Here is a 17,641-nt window from a genome sequence, read left to right on the forward strand (position 1 = left end):
AGTTAGTTACATTTCCCATATCTGTCTGTGTTAGAGTGAGAGGACCATATTTGCAGTGTGTTCTTGAAGAGTAGAGTCTTTGCTTCATGGTTCTATTCCAAACATAGAACATTCAGGATTTACTTCTAGGATTCCAAATTCCTCAAAATGTTCCAGAACAAACCTTTACAGATATTTATGTTTGGAATAGTCTTTATCTTCTCTACTTCTTGTCATTGTTGATATTTTCCCCTCCTCTCAGATAGTAAGAAACGTTTCCATATTGACAATCAGCTTTTCATTTCAATCCCTTATATAGAGTGTTCACGTCAGATATTCTTGTTGTATAGTTGACTTTGGTTGCATACTGCCAGGTTCTTCCACCTTCTTCCTCCTGCCCTGATTGGCTCAGGTACTTGGCTCAGCACGTGAAGTCTTCGACGTTGCCCTGCGCTGGATGGTGAGGTAGCATGTTGGCAGGATATGTACCCGGTGAATGCAGGTTCTCACAGGGCGCCTGAGTGAAGAGAGGAGAGAGAGGAGGGAGAGAGGGATAGAGGAGGGAGAGAGGGAGGAGAGAGAGGAGGGAGAGAGGGATAGAGGAGGGAGAGAGAGGGGGGAGAGAGGAGGGAGAGAGGGAGGAGGAGAAAGTTGAGGGAGGGAGAGAGGAGAGAGAGGGGGAGAGAGGAGGGAGAGAGGGAGGAGGAGAAAGTTGAGGGAGGGAGAGAGGGAGAGAAGAGCGAGAGGGGGAGAGAGAGGAGGAGGAGGAGGGAGAGAGGGAGAGAGGAGAGAGAGGAGGGAGAGAGAGGAGGAAGAGAGGAGAGAGAGTGGGAGAGAGGAGCAAGAGGGGGGAGAGAGAGGAGGGAGAGATAGGAGGGAGAGAGAGAGGGGGAGAAAGGAACGAGCGAGAGAGAGGAGGAAGCATAGTGGGAATGAAACCAAAGAGAAAATAGTCTACAAAATCACCCTATTAATTTTATAGTGCACTACTTGGTCAATGTTTTTTTATTTTTTTATATATTTTTTTATTTTACCCCTTTTTCTCCCCAATTTCGTGGTGTCCAATTGTTTAGCAGCTACTATCTTGTCTCATGGCTACAACTACTGTACGGCTCGGGAGAGGCGAAGGTCGAAAGCCATACGTCCTCCGATACACAACCCAACCAAGCCGCACTGCTTCTTAACACAGCGCGCATCCAACCCGGAAGCCAGCCGCACCAATACGTTGAGGAAACACCGTGCACCGGGCAACCTTGGTTAGCGTGCACTGCGCCCGGCTGCCACAGGAGTCGCTGGTGCGCAATGAGACAAGGACATCCCTACCGGCCAACAAGCCCTCCCAAACCCGGGCGACGCTAGGCCAATTGTGCGTCGCCCCACGGACCTCCCGGTCGCGGCCGGTTACGACAGAGCCTGGGCGCGAACCCAGAGTCTCTGGTGGCACAGCTGGCGCTGTACTGCAGCTGCACCACCCGGGAGGCCACTTGGTCAATGTTTTGGGGAAGAAGGGAAGAAAGAGGAGAGGAAAGTAATGATGCAATGAAGAAAGATGATAAGATGCAGAGACGTACAGGCTGGACTGGATGAAGGAGAAGACTATCAAAGAACTAAGCAGCAATCTCTCTCTCTCTCTCTCTCTCTCTCTCTCTCTACACTGAAAATACTTAGCCTACTGACATGGCGTTTGACGTCGTCCAGACTCAGCACTGCTCCCCGGTTATTGTTGTTGTTGTGTTTGTGTTTCTTATTTGAGCATCGACACAGCTTGTACTTGACCACCTGCAAACAAGCAAACATAGTTGCTGGTCTTTGAAGCAGTGCCTCAGAGGAACACACGTTTGGAATGCAGCCAACTGACTGTTGGCAAATGGTTTTCTTTTTTTAAATCCTATGCTAGATTTCAAATTGAGACCAATTGAGAGCATGGGACTTTAAGGTTCTATCTGCAAAAAACAGGATTCTGGGATAATTGTCTTTAAAGTTCCCGAAAGCTCATTGGTTTGAATGGTGTCAGCATTCAATATTCTTTTGAACTTAACAACATGAATTAGGTGCTATTTAGAGTACTATATAGGTAGAGAACATTGAACAAAAATGTAAATGGAACATTTTAGTCCCAAGTTCTCGTAATGACTATTGTAATGAGAAAGTTCTATAATTCAAAGAAGACTGATGGTACACATTTATAAATGATTTACAAGTAATGTGAAAAATAATAAGATGAGCTACAGATCCCAGTTTATTCAAAATGAAAACTGTTTTTAAATTGAAAAGTTTTATACAATTATAATCACGAGGACATGAACAAACTGTAAACAGAAAGAGCAAATCTTGAAACAAATCCTTGCAGAACAGGCAGCTAGTCTACACACGGAGGTTGTTACTCTGATACAAATCAACAGGAAGAGAAGCATCCTAACTGAATACCAAATAAAATATGGCTAAAATGTTAATGTATTCAACAGTGGTGCAACAGTGCATGAGAGATGAGCTGCTTTTCAGATACCTGGAAATGAATGATCTGCAAGCTCAGTTGAAGTTGATAGTTTTAAAGGGATACAGGTAGTTTTATAGGTAGTAATTTAGTTTCCACTTTCCTAGGGTTTTATGTCCGCCAAACTGTTTTTAAAACCAGTTTGCTGGTTATAGAGCAACATCCAGAATAACTTGGTTAGCATTTTTTGGAGAATGCAGCTGTGCTAGTGGAAATTGATTGTTTCCGTGTGGCTGGCTAGTTGTAAGGCTTGTGGCTGTCCACCACTCACTAGACATATTGCGCTGAGGAAATCATGTGAATGATATTTACATACAGTGACTCTACCATAATCTGGGGGTGAACTTTCTCTAGGGAGCCTAGATGCATGCAACAAAAAACAAGACTTAAGCAAAGAACTAAGTTTGTCTTCAGGGAACTTTCCGGATTCGAGAATGAAGAAAGATCTGACAAGAAACATAGACGGAATGAAGGCTCACCTCATATAGGTAGTCAAAGAGCTCCAGGATGGTGAGGATACTGGCTCCTATGAAGAGACCCATCTGACCACCGATATCACCTGAAAACACACGGAGAGAACCATCTGACCACCAATATCACCTGAAAACACATGGAGAGACCCACCTGACCACCAATATCACCTGAAAACACATGTAGAGAACCATCTGACCACCAATATCACCTGAAAACACATGGAGAGAACCATCTGACCACCGATATCACCTGAAAACACACGGAGGAAACCATCTGACCACCAATATCACCTGAAAACACATGGAGAGAACCATCTGACCACCGATATCACCTGAAAACACATGGAGAGAACCATCTGACCACCGATATCACCTGAAAACACATGGAGAGAACCATCTGACCACCGATATCACCTGAAAACACACGGAGAGAACCATCTGACCACCAATATCACCTGAAAACACACGGAGAGAACCATCTGACCACCGATATCACCTGAAAACACACGGAGAGAACCATCTGACCACCGATATCACCTGAAAACACACGGAGAGAACCATCTGACCACCAATATCACCTGAAAACACATTAAACATGAAACATACCTGACACACAAGATGAAAACACACACGATGAAACATACGGAACACGGTACTGACGATGAAACATACGGAACACGGTATAGACGATGAAACATACGGAACAGGGTACAGACGATGAAACATACGGAACACGGTACTGACGATGAAACATACGGAACCCGGTATAGACGATGAAACATACGGAACACGGTACTGACGATGAAACATACGGAACCCGGTATAGACGATGAAACATACGGAACACGGTACAGACGATGAAACATACGGAACCCGGTATAGACGATGAAACATACGAACACGGTATGACGATGAAACATACGGAACCCGGTATAGACGATGAAACATACGGAACACGGTACAGACGATGAAACATACGGAACACGGTATAGACGATGAAACATACGGAACACGGTATAGACGATGAAACATACAGAACACGGTATAGACGATGAAACATACGGAACACGGTATAGACGATGAAACATACGGAACACGGTATAGACGATGAAACATACAGAACACGGTATAGACGATGAAACATACGGAACACGGTATAGACGATGAAACATACAGAACACGGTATAGACGATGAAACATACGGAACACGGTATAGACGATGAAACATACGGAACACGGTATAGACGATGAAACATACGGAACACGGTACTGACGATGAAACATACGGAACCCGGTATAGACGATGAAACATACGGAACACGGTACAGACGATGAAACATACGGAACACGGTATAGACGATGAAACATACGGAACACGGTATAGACGATGAAACATACAGAACACGGTATAGACGATGAAACATACGGAACACGGTACAGACGATGAAACATACGGAACACGGTATAGACGATGAAACATACGGAACACGGTACTGACGATGAAACATACGGAACCCGGTATAGACGATGAAACATACGGAACACAGTACAGACGATGAAACATACGGAACACGGTATAGACGATGAAACATACGGAACACGGTATAGACGATGAAACATACGGAACCCGGTATAGACGATGAAACATACGGAACACGGTACTGACGATGAAACATACGGAACCCGGTATAGACGATGAAACATACGGAACACGGTACTGACGATGAAACATACGGAACACGGTACTGACGATGAAACATACGGAACCCGGTATAGACGATGAAACATACGGAACCCGGTATAGACGATGAAACATACGGAACCCGGTATAGACGATGAAACATACGGAACACGGTACTGACGATGAAACATACGGAACACGGTACTGACGATGAAACATACGGAACACGGTACTGACGATGAAACATACGGAACACGGTATAGACGATGAAACATACGGAACCCGGTATAGACGATGAAACATACGGAACACGGTACTGACGATGAAACATACGGAACCCGGTATAGACGATGAAACATACAGAACACGGTATAGACGATGGAACATACGGAACAGGGTACAGACGATGGAACATACGGAACACGGTATAGACGATGAAACATACGGAACACGGTATAGACGATGAAACATACAGAACACGGTACAGACGATGAAACATACGGAACACGGTACTGACGATGAAACATACGGAACAGGGTACAGACGATGGAACATACGGAACACGGTATAGACGATGGAACATACGGAACACGGTATAGACGATGGAACATACGGAACACGGGAACTCCTGAAGAAAGCACTAGGTTCCTGGAAGCTGAAACATTGGTTCCACAATAAATGAAGTAATATTGAGTAACTTTTTTTAAATTCAGGGGCAAAAACATAATCGAAAAAGTTTGGCGAATCAGTACGTAAAAAGTATCAAAATGTATGCACTCACTGTCAGTCGATCTGGGTAAGAGCATCTGCTAAATTACTGGAATGTAATTGTAAAATGTTTATAGTAATCTAATTAAAACGTATAATAACAGCTTTTGCCAATTTTGTTCATCAATTTCCATACTGAAAACCGCGTTTTTCTTACCCAGCAACCCTGCGAACTCGTAAGCTTTCGTCTGCTCGATGGTCTCGTAGTTCAGAGCCTCAAAGAAGATATCCAGAACCAGGATGTTATCACTGTCAACCAAAAGGGGAGGAAGAAGGAGAAGATAACTTACTGTCTATTGTAAAATGACACAGTTATTTGTCTTTGTGACAGCAGGAGTCGGCATCTAGGACACTTAAGTAAAACCTCTCATCACCAAGTCCACGGCACACTTAATACCCTCATAAAATACCAAACATTGATTGGCACGGCAAGGCTTTGTCCACATCCTCGCCTGCATGACTTCCTGTTTCTAATCTGTTTGTCCCCCTCCTCGCCTGCATGACTTCCTGTTTCTAATCTGTTTGTCCCCCTCCTCGCCTGCATGACTTCCTGTTCCTAATCTGTTTGTCATAACCCTGTTTCTAATCTGTTTGTCCCCCGCCTGCATGACTTCCTGTTTCTAATCTGTTTGTCCTTCCTGTTTCTAATCTGTTTGTCCCCCTCTTCGCCTGCATGACTTCCTGTTTCTAATCTGTTTGTCCCCCTCTTCGCCTGCATGACTTCCTGTTTCTAATCTGTTTGTCCCCCTCCTCGCCTGCATAACTTCCTCGCCTGCATGACTTCCTGTTTCTAATCTGTTTGTCCCCCTCCTCGCCTGCATGACTTCCTGTTTCTAATCTGTTTGTCCCCCTCCTCGCCTGCATGACTTCCTGTTTCTAATCTGTTTGTCCCCCTCCTCGCCTGCATGTTTCTAATCTGTTTGTCTTCCTGTTTCTAATCTGTTTGTCCCCCTCCTCGCCTGCATGACTTCCTGTTTCTAATCTGTTTGTCCCCCTCCTCGCCTGCATGACTTCCTGTTTCTAATCTGTTTGTCCCCCTCCTCGCCTGCATGACTTCCTGTTTCTAATCTGTTTGTCCCCCTCCCCCTCGCCTGCATGACTTCCTGTTTCTAATCTGTTTGTCCCCCTCCTCGCCTGCATCTGTTTGTCCCCCTTCGCCTGCATTTCCTGTTTCTAATCTGTTTGTCCCCCTCCTCGCCTGCATAACTTCCTGTTTCTAATCTGTTTGTCCCCCTCCTCGCCTGCATAACTTCCTGTTTCTAATCTGTTTGTCCCCCTCCTCGCCTGCATGACTTCCTGTTTCTAATCTGTTTGTCCCCCTCCTCGCCTGCATGACTTCCTGTTTCTAATCTGTTTGTCCCCCTCCTCCCCTGCATGACTTCCTGTTTATAATGTGTTTGTCCCCCTCGTATTACTATTAAGTAATTGAATACTAATGTCCGTTCGGATATTAGAATAACCATGGCTATCTCTAGAGCAGTATGTGTGTGTGTCAATTGCCTTCAATTAATTTCCTTATGGCTTGGACAGGCCATTGAAGGATACATACAGAGGAAACATACAGAGAGGATACATACAGAGGAAACATACAGAGAGGATACAAACAGAGGAAACATACAGAGAGGATACATACAGAGGATACATACAGAGGAAACAAACGGAGGAAACATACAGAGGTAACATACAGAGGAAACATACAGAGGAAACATACAGAGGATACAAACAGAGGAAACATACAGAGGATACAAACAGAAGAAATGCTGTGCGTTCACCCTATTGTATTCTCTCTCGCTCTCAATTCAATTTGAAGGCATTTATTGGTATGGGAAACATCTCTCGCATCTCTCTCTCTCTCTCTCTCTCTCTCTCTCTGCCTCTCCCTTTCATCTCTCTCTGTCTCTCTCTCTCCCCCCTTCTCTCTAATCTCTTTCTCTCTCTGTCTCTCTCTCTCCCTTTCTCTTTCATCTCTGTCTCGCATCTCTCTCTCCCCCCTTCTCCCTCATCTCTCTCTCTCTCTCTCTGTCTCTCTCTCTCTCGCTCTCTGTCTCTCTCTCTCCCCCTTCTCTCTCGATCTCTCTCTCTCTCATCTCTCTCTCTCTCCCTCTCCCTCCCTTTCTCTCTTATCTCTCTCTCATCTCTCTCTCATCTCTCTCTCTCTCTCTCTCTCTCTCTCTCTCTCTCTCTCTCTCTCTCTCTCTCTCTCTCTCTCTCTCTCCCTCTCCCTCCCTTTCTCTTTTATCTCTCTCTCTCTCTCTCATCTCTCTCTCTCTCTCTCTCTCTCTCTCTCCCTTTCTCTTTCATCTCTCCCTCTTGCATCTCTCTCTCTCTCTCTCTCTCCCCCTTCTCTCTCATCTCTCCCTCTCTCTCTCTCTCTCTCATCTCTCATCTCTCTCTCTCTCTCTCTCTCTCTCTCTCTCCCTCTCTCTCTCTCTCATCTCTCTCTCCCTCTCCCTCCCTTTCTCTTTTATCTCTCTCTCATCTCTCTCTCCCTTTCTCTTTTATCTCTCTCTCTCATCTCTATCTGTCTCTCTCTCTCTCTTTTCCTCTCTCATCTATCTCATATCTTGTCTTTAGAATATCAAGCAGGGATTACTGTATGTTAAGGCCTCGGGGCACATAGTGGATTATTTAGTTTCGGAATATCCGGTAGTGTCATATCGAATTACAGGAATCCAACTGCAAGGCAAGTCAAACTGTCAAACTGCACCCTATTCCCTAAATAGTAGACCACTACATAGGGAATAGGGCATCGTTTGGGACAAAGTACTAGTTCTAGTTCTATCCACATCTGAGTTTCCCATCAACAACAGAGCTGTTTCTCTCTGATGCTGTTCCCAGATGAGTTTCCCATCAACAACACAGCTGTTTCTCTCTGATGCTGTTCCCAGATGAGTTTCCCATCAACAACACAGTCCTATGAATGGTTATGTATTTGTGTCCTATGAATGGTTATGTAGCTGTGTCTAATGAATGGTTATGTAGCTGTGTCCTATGCTGGTTATGTCTGTGTCCTAATGAATGGTTATGTATGCTGTGTCTAATGAATGGTTATGTAGCTGTGTCTGTCTAATGAATGGTTATGTAGCTGTGTCTAATGAATGGTTATGTAGCTGTGTCCTGTGAATGGTTATGTATCTGTGTCTTATGAATGGTTATGTAGCTGTGTCCTGTGGTTATGAATGGTTATGTAGCTGTGTCCTATGAATGGTTATGTAGCTGTGTCTAATGAATGGTTATGTAGCTGTGTCTAATGAATGGTTATGTAGCTGTGTCCTGTGAATGGTTATGTAGCTGTGTCCTATGCATGGTTATGTAGCTGTGTCCTATGAATGGTTATGTAGCTGTGTCCTATGCATGGTTATATCAATCTGTGTCCTATGAATGGTTATGTAGCTGTGTACTATGTAGGGTTGCACATTTTGGGGAATATTCAGAGGTGAAAACTTTCCATGGGAATATATGGGAATATATGGGAATTAACGGAAATATATGCAAATTAATATTACTACCATTTAAATGTAGATGTTTTTTTTTACATTGGATATATTTACCATATCATATGGAGACAGAAACATAAACATTTTACCTCAACATAAGTAGACATAATTGCAAATGATTAAATCCTTCCAATACGAAAAAATAAAATTGTTACGAATTGAACTTTAATTAAATGAGTTGACTCTTCACATGGGATGATTTCACTGAACATCAAAAGAAAGGGAATATTGAATGATCCCCAATTATCAATTGCATCTCCCAAAAACGTTTTCAACATTCATCTGTAAAAACTAGAAACTAAAGCTTTGGTTGTCTTCCTCTCAGGCCTCCATGTCTTCTCCCTAGACCTCCTTAATGTCCACCTCGTGAACATCAGGCCTCATCTCCACTGTCACTTTCCAACCTTGTTGAGGATGGCTTGTTGTCAGGCTCAAAAAGCCTCAAATTTGCCTGGATGGCCACCAATTTTTCTACCCTTGTATTGGTCAGCCTGTTGTGTGCTTTGATGTGTTTGTTCCCAAACAACAACCAGTTGCGCTCTGAGGCGGCAGATGTTGGTGGGATCTGGAGGATGATGGAGGCAACAGGGGAAAGAGCCTCAGATCCACAAAGTCCCTTCCACTAGGTGGCTGATGAGATATGTTGGCACAACTGCCATATTGCATCTCCATCCCAAAGCCCTTGCTTGGAAGTGTACTTCGCCAGACTGCCAAGAACCTTGCCCTCATCCAGGCCAAGGTGGCAAGACACAATAGTGATGACACCATAGGCCTAGTTGATCTCTGGACCAGACAGGATGCTCTTGCCAGCATACTTGGGGTCCAACATGTATGCTGCAGTGTGTATGGGCTTCAGGAAGACGTCTTCACATTTTTTATGTATTTCAGAACTGCAGTTTCCTCTGCTTGGAGCAACAGTGAAGTGGGCAGGGCAGTACGGATTTCTTCTCTTACATCTGCAAACAGAGTCTGAACATCAGACAGGATGGCATTGTCTCCCTCAATCTTTCCAATGGCTACTGCTATAAGTTTCAGGCTGCTTACCACTCTCACCCTCCAAAATACATCATCCAGGAGGACCCTCTTGTTGGGGCTGTTGTCACGTCCTGACCTTAGTTCCTTTTGTATGTCTCTATTTTAGGTTGGTCAAGGCGTGAGTTGGGGTGGGCATTCTATGTTTTGTTCTTGTGTTTATATTTCTAGGTGTTTGGCCTGGTATGGTTCCCAATCAGAGGCAGCTGTCAATCGTTGTCTCTGATTGAGAACCATAATTAGGTAGCCTGTTTTCCCACTTTTGTTTGTGGGTGGATATTTTCCATTTCAGTGTTTTCACCATACGGAACTGTATCGTGTTTCCTTTATTCTGTTGTTCGTTTGTATTCAGTGTTCAGTTTATTAACGTTATCATGGACACGCTGCGCTTTGGTCTACTCCTTCTTCCACCAGCGAAAATCGTTACAGAACCACCCACCAAAAGAGGACCAAGCAGCGTGAGAAGGAGGAGACAAGCTATCTGGAGGAATGGACATGGGAGGAGATGTTGGAGGGTAAGGGACCCTGGGCACAGGCTGGGGAGTATCGCCGCCCCAGGGAAGAGCTGGAGGCAGCTAAAGCCGAACGGCGGCGATATGAGGAGTTAGCACGGCAGCGCAACAGGAATGAGAGGCAGCCCCAAAGAGGGTGGCACACGGGGAGTGTGGCTAAGTCAGGTAGGAGACCTGAGCCAACTCCCCTTGCTTACCGTGGCGAGAGGTTGACCGGGCAGGCACCATGTTATGCGGTGAGGATCACGGTGTCCCCAGTGCGCACGCATAGCCCGGTGCGCTACATTGCAGCTCCTCGTATCGGTCGGGCTAGAGTGGACATCGAGCCAGGAGTAATGAAGCCGGCTCAGCGCATCTGGTCTCCAGTGCGTCTCCTTGGCTTGGGTTATATGGCACCAGCCCTACGCACGGTGTCCCCGGTTCGACAGCACAGCCCAGTGCGATCTGTTCCACCCCGCCGCACTTGCCGGGCTACGGGGAGTATCCAGCCAGGACGGGTTGTGCAGGCTCGGTGCTCGAGACCTCCAGTGGGCCTCCACGGTCCGGTCCATCCGGTGCCTCCTCCACGCACCAGATGTCCTGTGGCAGCCCCACGCACCAGGCTGTCTCTCCGTCTCCTCCCTCCAGGTTCTCCCGCCTGTCCGGCGCTTCCAGAGTCTCCCTCCTGTCCGGAGCTGCCAAAGCCGCCCGTCAGTCAGGAGCTGCCAGAGCCGCCTGTCAGACCCTCCCCTATGAGTTTAGATTTTGCGACCGGAGTCTGCACCTTTGGGGGGGAGTACTGTCACGTCCCGAACTTAGTTCCTTTTTATGTCTCTATTTTAGGTTGGTCAGGGCGTGAGGGCGTTTCAGTGTTTTCACCATATGGGACTGTTTCAGGTTTCCTTTATTCTCTTGTTCGTTTGTATTTCAGTGTTCAGTTTATTAAAGTTATCATGGACACGTACCACGCTGCGCTTTGGTCTACTCCTTCTTCCACCAAGGAAAATCGTTACAGCTGTGTATATCGACAGACTGTGATATGGCCATTTCTTGGAGAGACTTCTTCCCCTCCAGGAGACTGTCAAACATGATGACAACACCACCCCAACAGGTGTTGCTAGGCAGCTTCAATGTAGTGCTCTTATTCTTCTCACTTTGCTTGGTGAGGTAGATTGCTGCTATAACTTGATGACCCTTCACATACCTAACCATTTCCTTGGCTCTCTTGAAGAGTGTATTCATTGTTTTCAGTGCCATGATGTCCATGAGGAGCAGATTCAATACATGAGCAGCACAGCCAATGGGTGTGATGTGAGGGTAGGACTCCTCCACTTTAGACCAAGCAACCTTCATGTTCGCAGCATTGTCTGTCACCGGTGCAAATACCTTCTGTGGTCCAAGGTCATTGATGACTGCCTTTAGCCAATCTGCAATGTAGAAACCGGTGTGGCTGTTGTCCCTTGTGTCTGTGCTCTTGTAGAATACTGGTTGAGGGGTGGAGATGATGTAGTTAATTATTCCTTGCCCATGAACATTCGACCACCCATCAGAGATGACTGCAATACAGTCTGCTTTCTATATGATTTGCTTGACCTTCAACTTGAACTCTGTTGAACTCTGAATCCAGAAAATGAGTAGATAAAGCATGTCTGGTTGGAGGGGTGTATGCTGGGTGAAGAACATTCAGAAATCTCTTCCAATACACATCGCCTGTGAGCATCAGAGGTGAACCAGTTCCATACACAGCTCGAGGAAGACATTCATTGGCATTTCTCTGACTACGTTCCTCCATTGTGTAAAAAAAACTTCTGATTCCAGGAGGACCATGAGCTGTTGCTATCGATAAGGTGTCTGATTCCTCATTTTCACCTCGAATAGAAGTAGAGGGACTTTTGTCAGAGGTTGTTTGTTGTGAGCGCCGAGGGAACTTTATGCACTTGGCCAGATGATTCTGCATCTTTGTTGCGTTCTTCACATATGATTTGGCACAGTATTTGCAAATGTACAAAGCTTTTACTTCTACATTAGCTGCAGTGAAATGTCTCCACATATCAGATGGTGCCCGTGGCATTTTCCTGTAAAGATTAGAAAAAAATGAGTAAAAAAACAACAACAAATACAATTCCATGTACAGATAAATAGTTAGATTAACTCCTTTGTAAGATAAATGTTTTAAAATGAAACCTGTATGGAAACAGGTGAATCAACACTCCTCAGTTAGCAGGCTCAACCAAGCTAAAAACCCACATGGTAGCAACAATTGTTAACAAGTTAGAAATGATTTAAACACACTTTGCTGTAGGCTACTATTTACTAGTTAACAAAAAATCATGATTGTCATATACAATATATTCACCCCACCCAGTATTGTAATCAACCCTTACCAGAAAGCATGTAGTCCTTGGCTCAGACAGTGTAGTAGTGTGGGCTGAATAGCATCTCATTAGTGTGCAAGATCTTCAGAATCAGCTGTAAATGTGATGGGAGAATGCACTGTGCATGCAGAGGGGATAGTTTAACCAAAATATGCCACAAGACCTAGGCCTTATCTGTATCCCACAAAAAAGGTTCACTGTTATAAGCTAACTTGTTTTGATGAATTTAAACAAAATTCCTCAAAATCCAGGTTTGACTTCCCATGGAAAATTACTGGAAAGTTTCCCACCCTTTGCACCCACACACACACACACACAAACACGCACACGTGCGCACACGCACACACGCACGCACGCACACACACACACACACACACACACACACACACACACACACACACACACACACACACACACACGCACGCACGCACGCACGCACGCACGCACGCACACGCACACACCCGCACGCACGCACACACACTCTCCCTCTCTTTCTCGATGCATATTTATTTATGCAAATTCATTCCAATCTGATCTGTCTCTAAACAGACGGGAGGATGAGAAGGATCCCTTTTCTATCCACTGAGAATTTAGATGATGTCGATGATGAATTTGTCTGAGGGAACAGAATAACTCTTTGACCTTTAAATAAGAAACGTGTCATCTCAATCACCGACTGTCACGGTGACTAGATCTAAAGTCTTCATGATTATCCTTTTCGCAATACAACTTTAACCTTTCACAAGAAATCAATTTACAGAGATTCTTCATATTGTCTTTCCTTTAAACTTCCACACCTGACAGATAGATAAGGAGCAGACAGGTAAACTTCCACACCTGACAGATACATACGGAGCAGACAGGTAAACTTCCACACCTGACAGATAGATAAGGAGCAGACAGGTAAACTTCCACACCTGACAGATAGATAAGGAGCAGACAGGTAAACTTACGCAATGTATTGCTCTGTTTTGTTGTACTTCTTGGCCAGGTACTTGGCTGAGGCCTTACTGGGAATCTTGACGAAGGACATCTCCTTTCCAAAGCGTATTGTCATTTTGTTGTACTTCTTGGCCAGGGCGAGGCCTTACTCTTGACACACGCAAAGTGTCAGTCATTATCCCTCTCCACCAGGAAGTCTAAGGACACAAGAATTGAATAGAATAGCATAGAATAGAATAGAAAATAACAGAATAGAATAGCATAGAATAGAATAGAACAGAATAGAACAGAATAACATAGAATAGAACATAATAACATAGAATAGAACAGAATGACATAGAATAGAACATAATAGAACAGAATAGAACAGAATAACAGAATAGAACAGAATAGAATAGCATAGAATAGAACAGAATAGCATAGAGTAGAACAGAATAACATAGAATAGAACAGAATAGAATAGCATAGAATAGAATAGCATAGAATAGAACAGAATAGAACAGATTAACATATAATAGAACAGAATAGAATAGAACAGAATAGAATAGCATAGAATAGAACAGAATAGAACAGAATAGAATAGAACAGAATAGCATAGAATAAAACAGAATAACATAGAATAGAACAGAATAGAACAGAATAGAACAGAATAGAACAGAATAACATAGAATAGAACAGAATAGAACAGAATAGAATAGAACAGAATAGCATAGAATAGAACAGAATAGAACAGAATAACAGAATAGAACAGAATAGAATAGAACAGAACAGAATAGAACAGAATAGAACAGAATAGAATAGAATAGAACAGAATAGAATAGAACAGAATAGAATAGAACAGAATAGAATAGAACAGAATAGCATAACCAAAGATCAAGCGATGGAATAAAAAACAAATACATTGGGGAGTTATAAAGACAAGAAGCAAGAAGAGTGTTTATTCTAATAATGTATTGCATTGGATTGAAGCACCAACAGTAAGGGTTATGAGAAACCAGGCAGATCACTCAAGAATGACTTTTGATGACATCGGGAAATGCCTTCAAATGCCTTCCCGGCCACTAGGGGCAACAGTGTGGCAGGGGGCAACTATTACCATCAACACACTAGGAGCAACTATTACCATCAAGTAGACCATTCTGAATGAGTGCCTAAACTTAATGTTTTAACCTTATCCAAAACCTTAACCCTTAATCATCTACATTTGACGTTTGGAGCCACTTCAAAAATTGACGTTTAGAGAAACAGAACAATACTGAACAGGAGAAATTAACCCAGGGTGTCAAAAACACTTTTAAATTTCACTTTTGCAGCAAATCTGAAATACGTGGATAAACATGAAATTATGCAGTGAGACTATGAGAGCAACTTGGAAATGTGACGTTTGGAGAAGAGGATAAACATGAAATTATGCAGTGAGACTATGAGAGCAACTTGGAAATGTGACGTTTGGAGAAGAGGATAAACATGAAATTATGCAGTGAGACTATGAGAGCAACTTGGAAATGTGACGTTTGGAGAAGAGGATAAACATCTCATTCGGCTGTAAGACTGTGAGAGCAGACAAAGCCCTGATTAGGTAGAAAGACACGGGACAATTTGAAAGGATCAAGGAGAAAAATAGACAGACAGACAGACAGACAGACAACGAACGAACGAACAAAAGAGCAAAAGAGAGAGACAGAGAGAGAGAGCGAAAGAGAGAGAGACAGAGAGAGAGAGAGCGCGAAAGAGAGAGAGAGAGAGAGACAGAGAAAGAGAGAGAGAGAGAGAGAGAGAGAGAGAGACAGAGAGAGAGAGACAGAGAGAGAAACACAGAAAGAGAAACACAGAAAGAGAGAGAGAGAGAGAAAAACAGAAAGCGAGAGAAACAGAGAGAAAGAGAGAGAAAGCAGCCAGCCAGACAGAGAGAGAGAGAAACAGAGAGAAAGAGAGAGAAAGCAGCCAGCCAGACAGAGAGAGAGAGAGAAAGAGAGAGAAAACAGCCAGCCAGACAGAGAGAGAGAGAGAAAGAGAGAGAAAGCAGCCAGCCAGACAGAGAGAGAGAGAAACAGAGAGAAAGAGAGAGAAAGCAGCCAGCCAGACAGAGAGAGAGAGAGAAAGAGAGAGAAAACAGCCAGCCAGACAGAGACAGAGAGAGAGACAGAAAGAGAGAAACAGAGAGAAAGAGAGAGAAAACAGCCAGCCAGACAGAGAGAGAGAGACAGAGAGAGAGAAAGAGAGAGAGAGAGAGAAAACAGCCAGCCAGACAGAGAGAGAGAGAGAAAACAGCCAGCCAGACAGAGAGAGAGAGAGAGAGAAAACAACCAGCCAGACAGAGAGAGAGAGAAAACAGCCAGCCAGACAGAGAGAGAGAGAGAGAGAAAACAGCCAGCCAGACAGAGAGAGAGAGAGAGAGAGAGAAAGCAGCCAGCCAGACAGAGGTTTAACTTACCCAAGGCAGGGTCGGCACACTCCTTGTACTGCTCTGGGGTACAATAAGGGGCATCTCCTGAGGAAGACATAACAGAGACAGAACACAACGTCCTGGATGAAGAAGAGTAGGAAGATGATGAAGAAGATGATGAAGAGGGACTTGTCTGGGCATTTTTACAACTCTTCTTTTTCTTTCTCTGGTCTGTCTCATCTGCCTAGAAAACGTCTCCCTAAAACGCGATCTCATCTCCTGATGAAATGTCATTAATTGATTTCGTTAACACGGGTGTCTTTTCATTTTCTCCAGATTGCACAAACTCTTCTATCAGCGACAACACAGTTAGAGACACACCACAACAACCTGATGTCCAGAGATACAGTGAATTAGCGCCCGATTCTGTCTCATAACTATACTTAGTCACATCCCTGCCACAACTGTTCACTTCCTGTTCATGCCACCTGGCAGGTCAGGTGAGGAATGATGAATGAGATCATGACAGAAGCTACCGAGGAGGATCCAGACGACAGCCTAATTCCCTAGATAGTTCATTACCTTTTTGACCAGAGGCCCCCTTTTTAGTCAAAACATTCTGCACCAAAGAGGGGAATAGGCTGCCATTTTGGGACGGTATGGAGGATGGTTCCTTCGCAGTGCAGGTGACTGATGGATATTCTGAGGACAAGTGTCTCTCAGAATAACTACCGTTGAGACACTGTTACTGGGGTGGCAGGGTAGCCTAGTGGTCAGAGTGGTGGACTTGTAACCGAAAGGTTGCAAGTTCAAACCCCCGAGCTGACAAGGTACAAATCTGTTGTTCTGCTCCTGAACAGACAGTTAACCCACTGGCTGTGATTGAAAATAAGAATTTGTTCTTAACTGACTTGCCTAGTTGCACATTAAGACAGATGACAACCAACCACCGTTTCCATAGGAATGAATCATAATACAAATTATATTCCACAATTTGATTGGTCGAATCTGGAATTAAGTAGAACAGATATTGTATGGTTGGCCCTTAAAACTAATTAGCCTGACAAACATCGGCATAGCAATTGTTCTGACAAATCCTGGCACAACCAATCTAGTCTGCTACAACCCCTTAACAATAGATTGCAGAAATATAGACGGTTTACTTTTTCTGTCTTTCTCATCTTCAGCCTAGTCACCTCTGTCTCTAAAATACACAATCGATCACATTTAACAAACCTTGCCTATGCTGCTCGGCCATGGCTCATCCATATATTTACATGTACATATTCTCATTCACACCTTTTAAATTTGTGTGTATAAGGTAGTTGCTGTGGAATTGTTAGATTACTTGTTAGATATTACTGCACTGTCAGAACTAGAAGCACAAGCATTTCACTACACTCGCATTAACATCTGCTAACCGTGTGTATGTGACCATTAACATCTGCTAACCATGTGTATGTTACCATTAACATCTGCTAACCATGTGTATGTGACCATTAACATCTGCTGACCATGTGTAT

The 17,641-nt window shown here is 44.1% G+C and overlaps 1 protein-coding gene across 1 annotated transcript in view; it reads right to left on the bottom strand.

The window, feature by feature from the left end:
- Positions 1 to 392: 392 nt before the first annotated feature.
- LOC135540419 (acid-sensing ion channel 1-like) overlaps positions 393 to 17,641 on the bottom strand; it is a 399,782-nt gene continuing 382,533 nt past the window's right edge. Inside the window, exons 6-11 of the mRNA XM_064967040.1 lie at positions 16,167 to 16,223; positions 13,744 to 13,876; positions 5,553 to 5,644; positions 2,953 to 3,032; positions 1,657 to 1,758; positions 393 to 496 (exon numbers count right to left, since the gene is read on the bottom strand). Coding sequence (XP_064823112.1) covers positions 401 to 496; positions 1,657 to 1,758; positions 2,953 to 3,032; positions 5,553 to 5,644; positions 13,744 to 13,876; positions 16,167 to 16,223 — 560 coding nt within the window. The 3' untranslated portion in view covers positions 393 to 400. The remainder of the gene's footprint in view (positions 497 to 1,656; positions 1,759 to 2,952; positions 3,033 to 5,552; positions 5,645 to 13,743; positions 13,877 to 16,166; positions 16,224 to 17,641) is intronic.

The sequence above is a fragment of the Oncorhynchus masou genome, chromosome 5, assembly GCF_036934945.1.
Source record: "Oncorhynchus masou masou isolate Uvic2021 chromosome 5, UVic_Omas_1.1, whole genome shotgun sequence".
Classification (NCBI taxonomy): domain Eukaryota; kingdom Metazoa; phylum Chordata; class Actinopteri; order Salmoniformes; family Salmonidae; genus Oncorhynchus; species Oncorhynchus masou.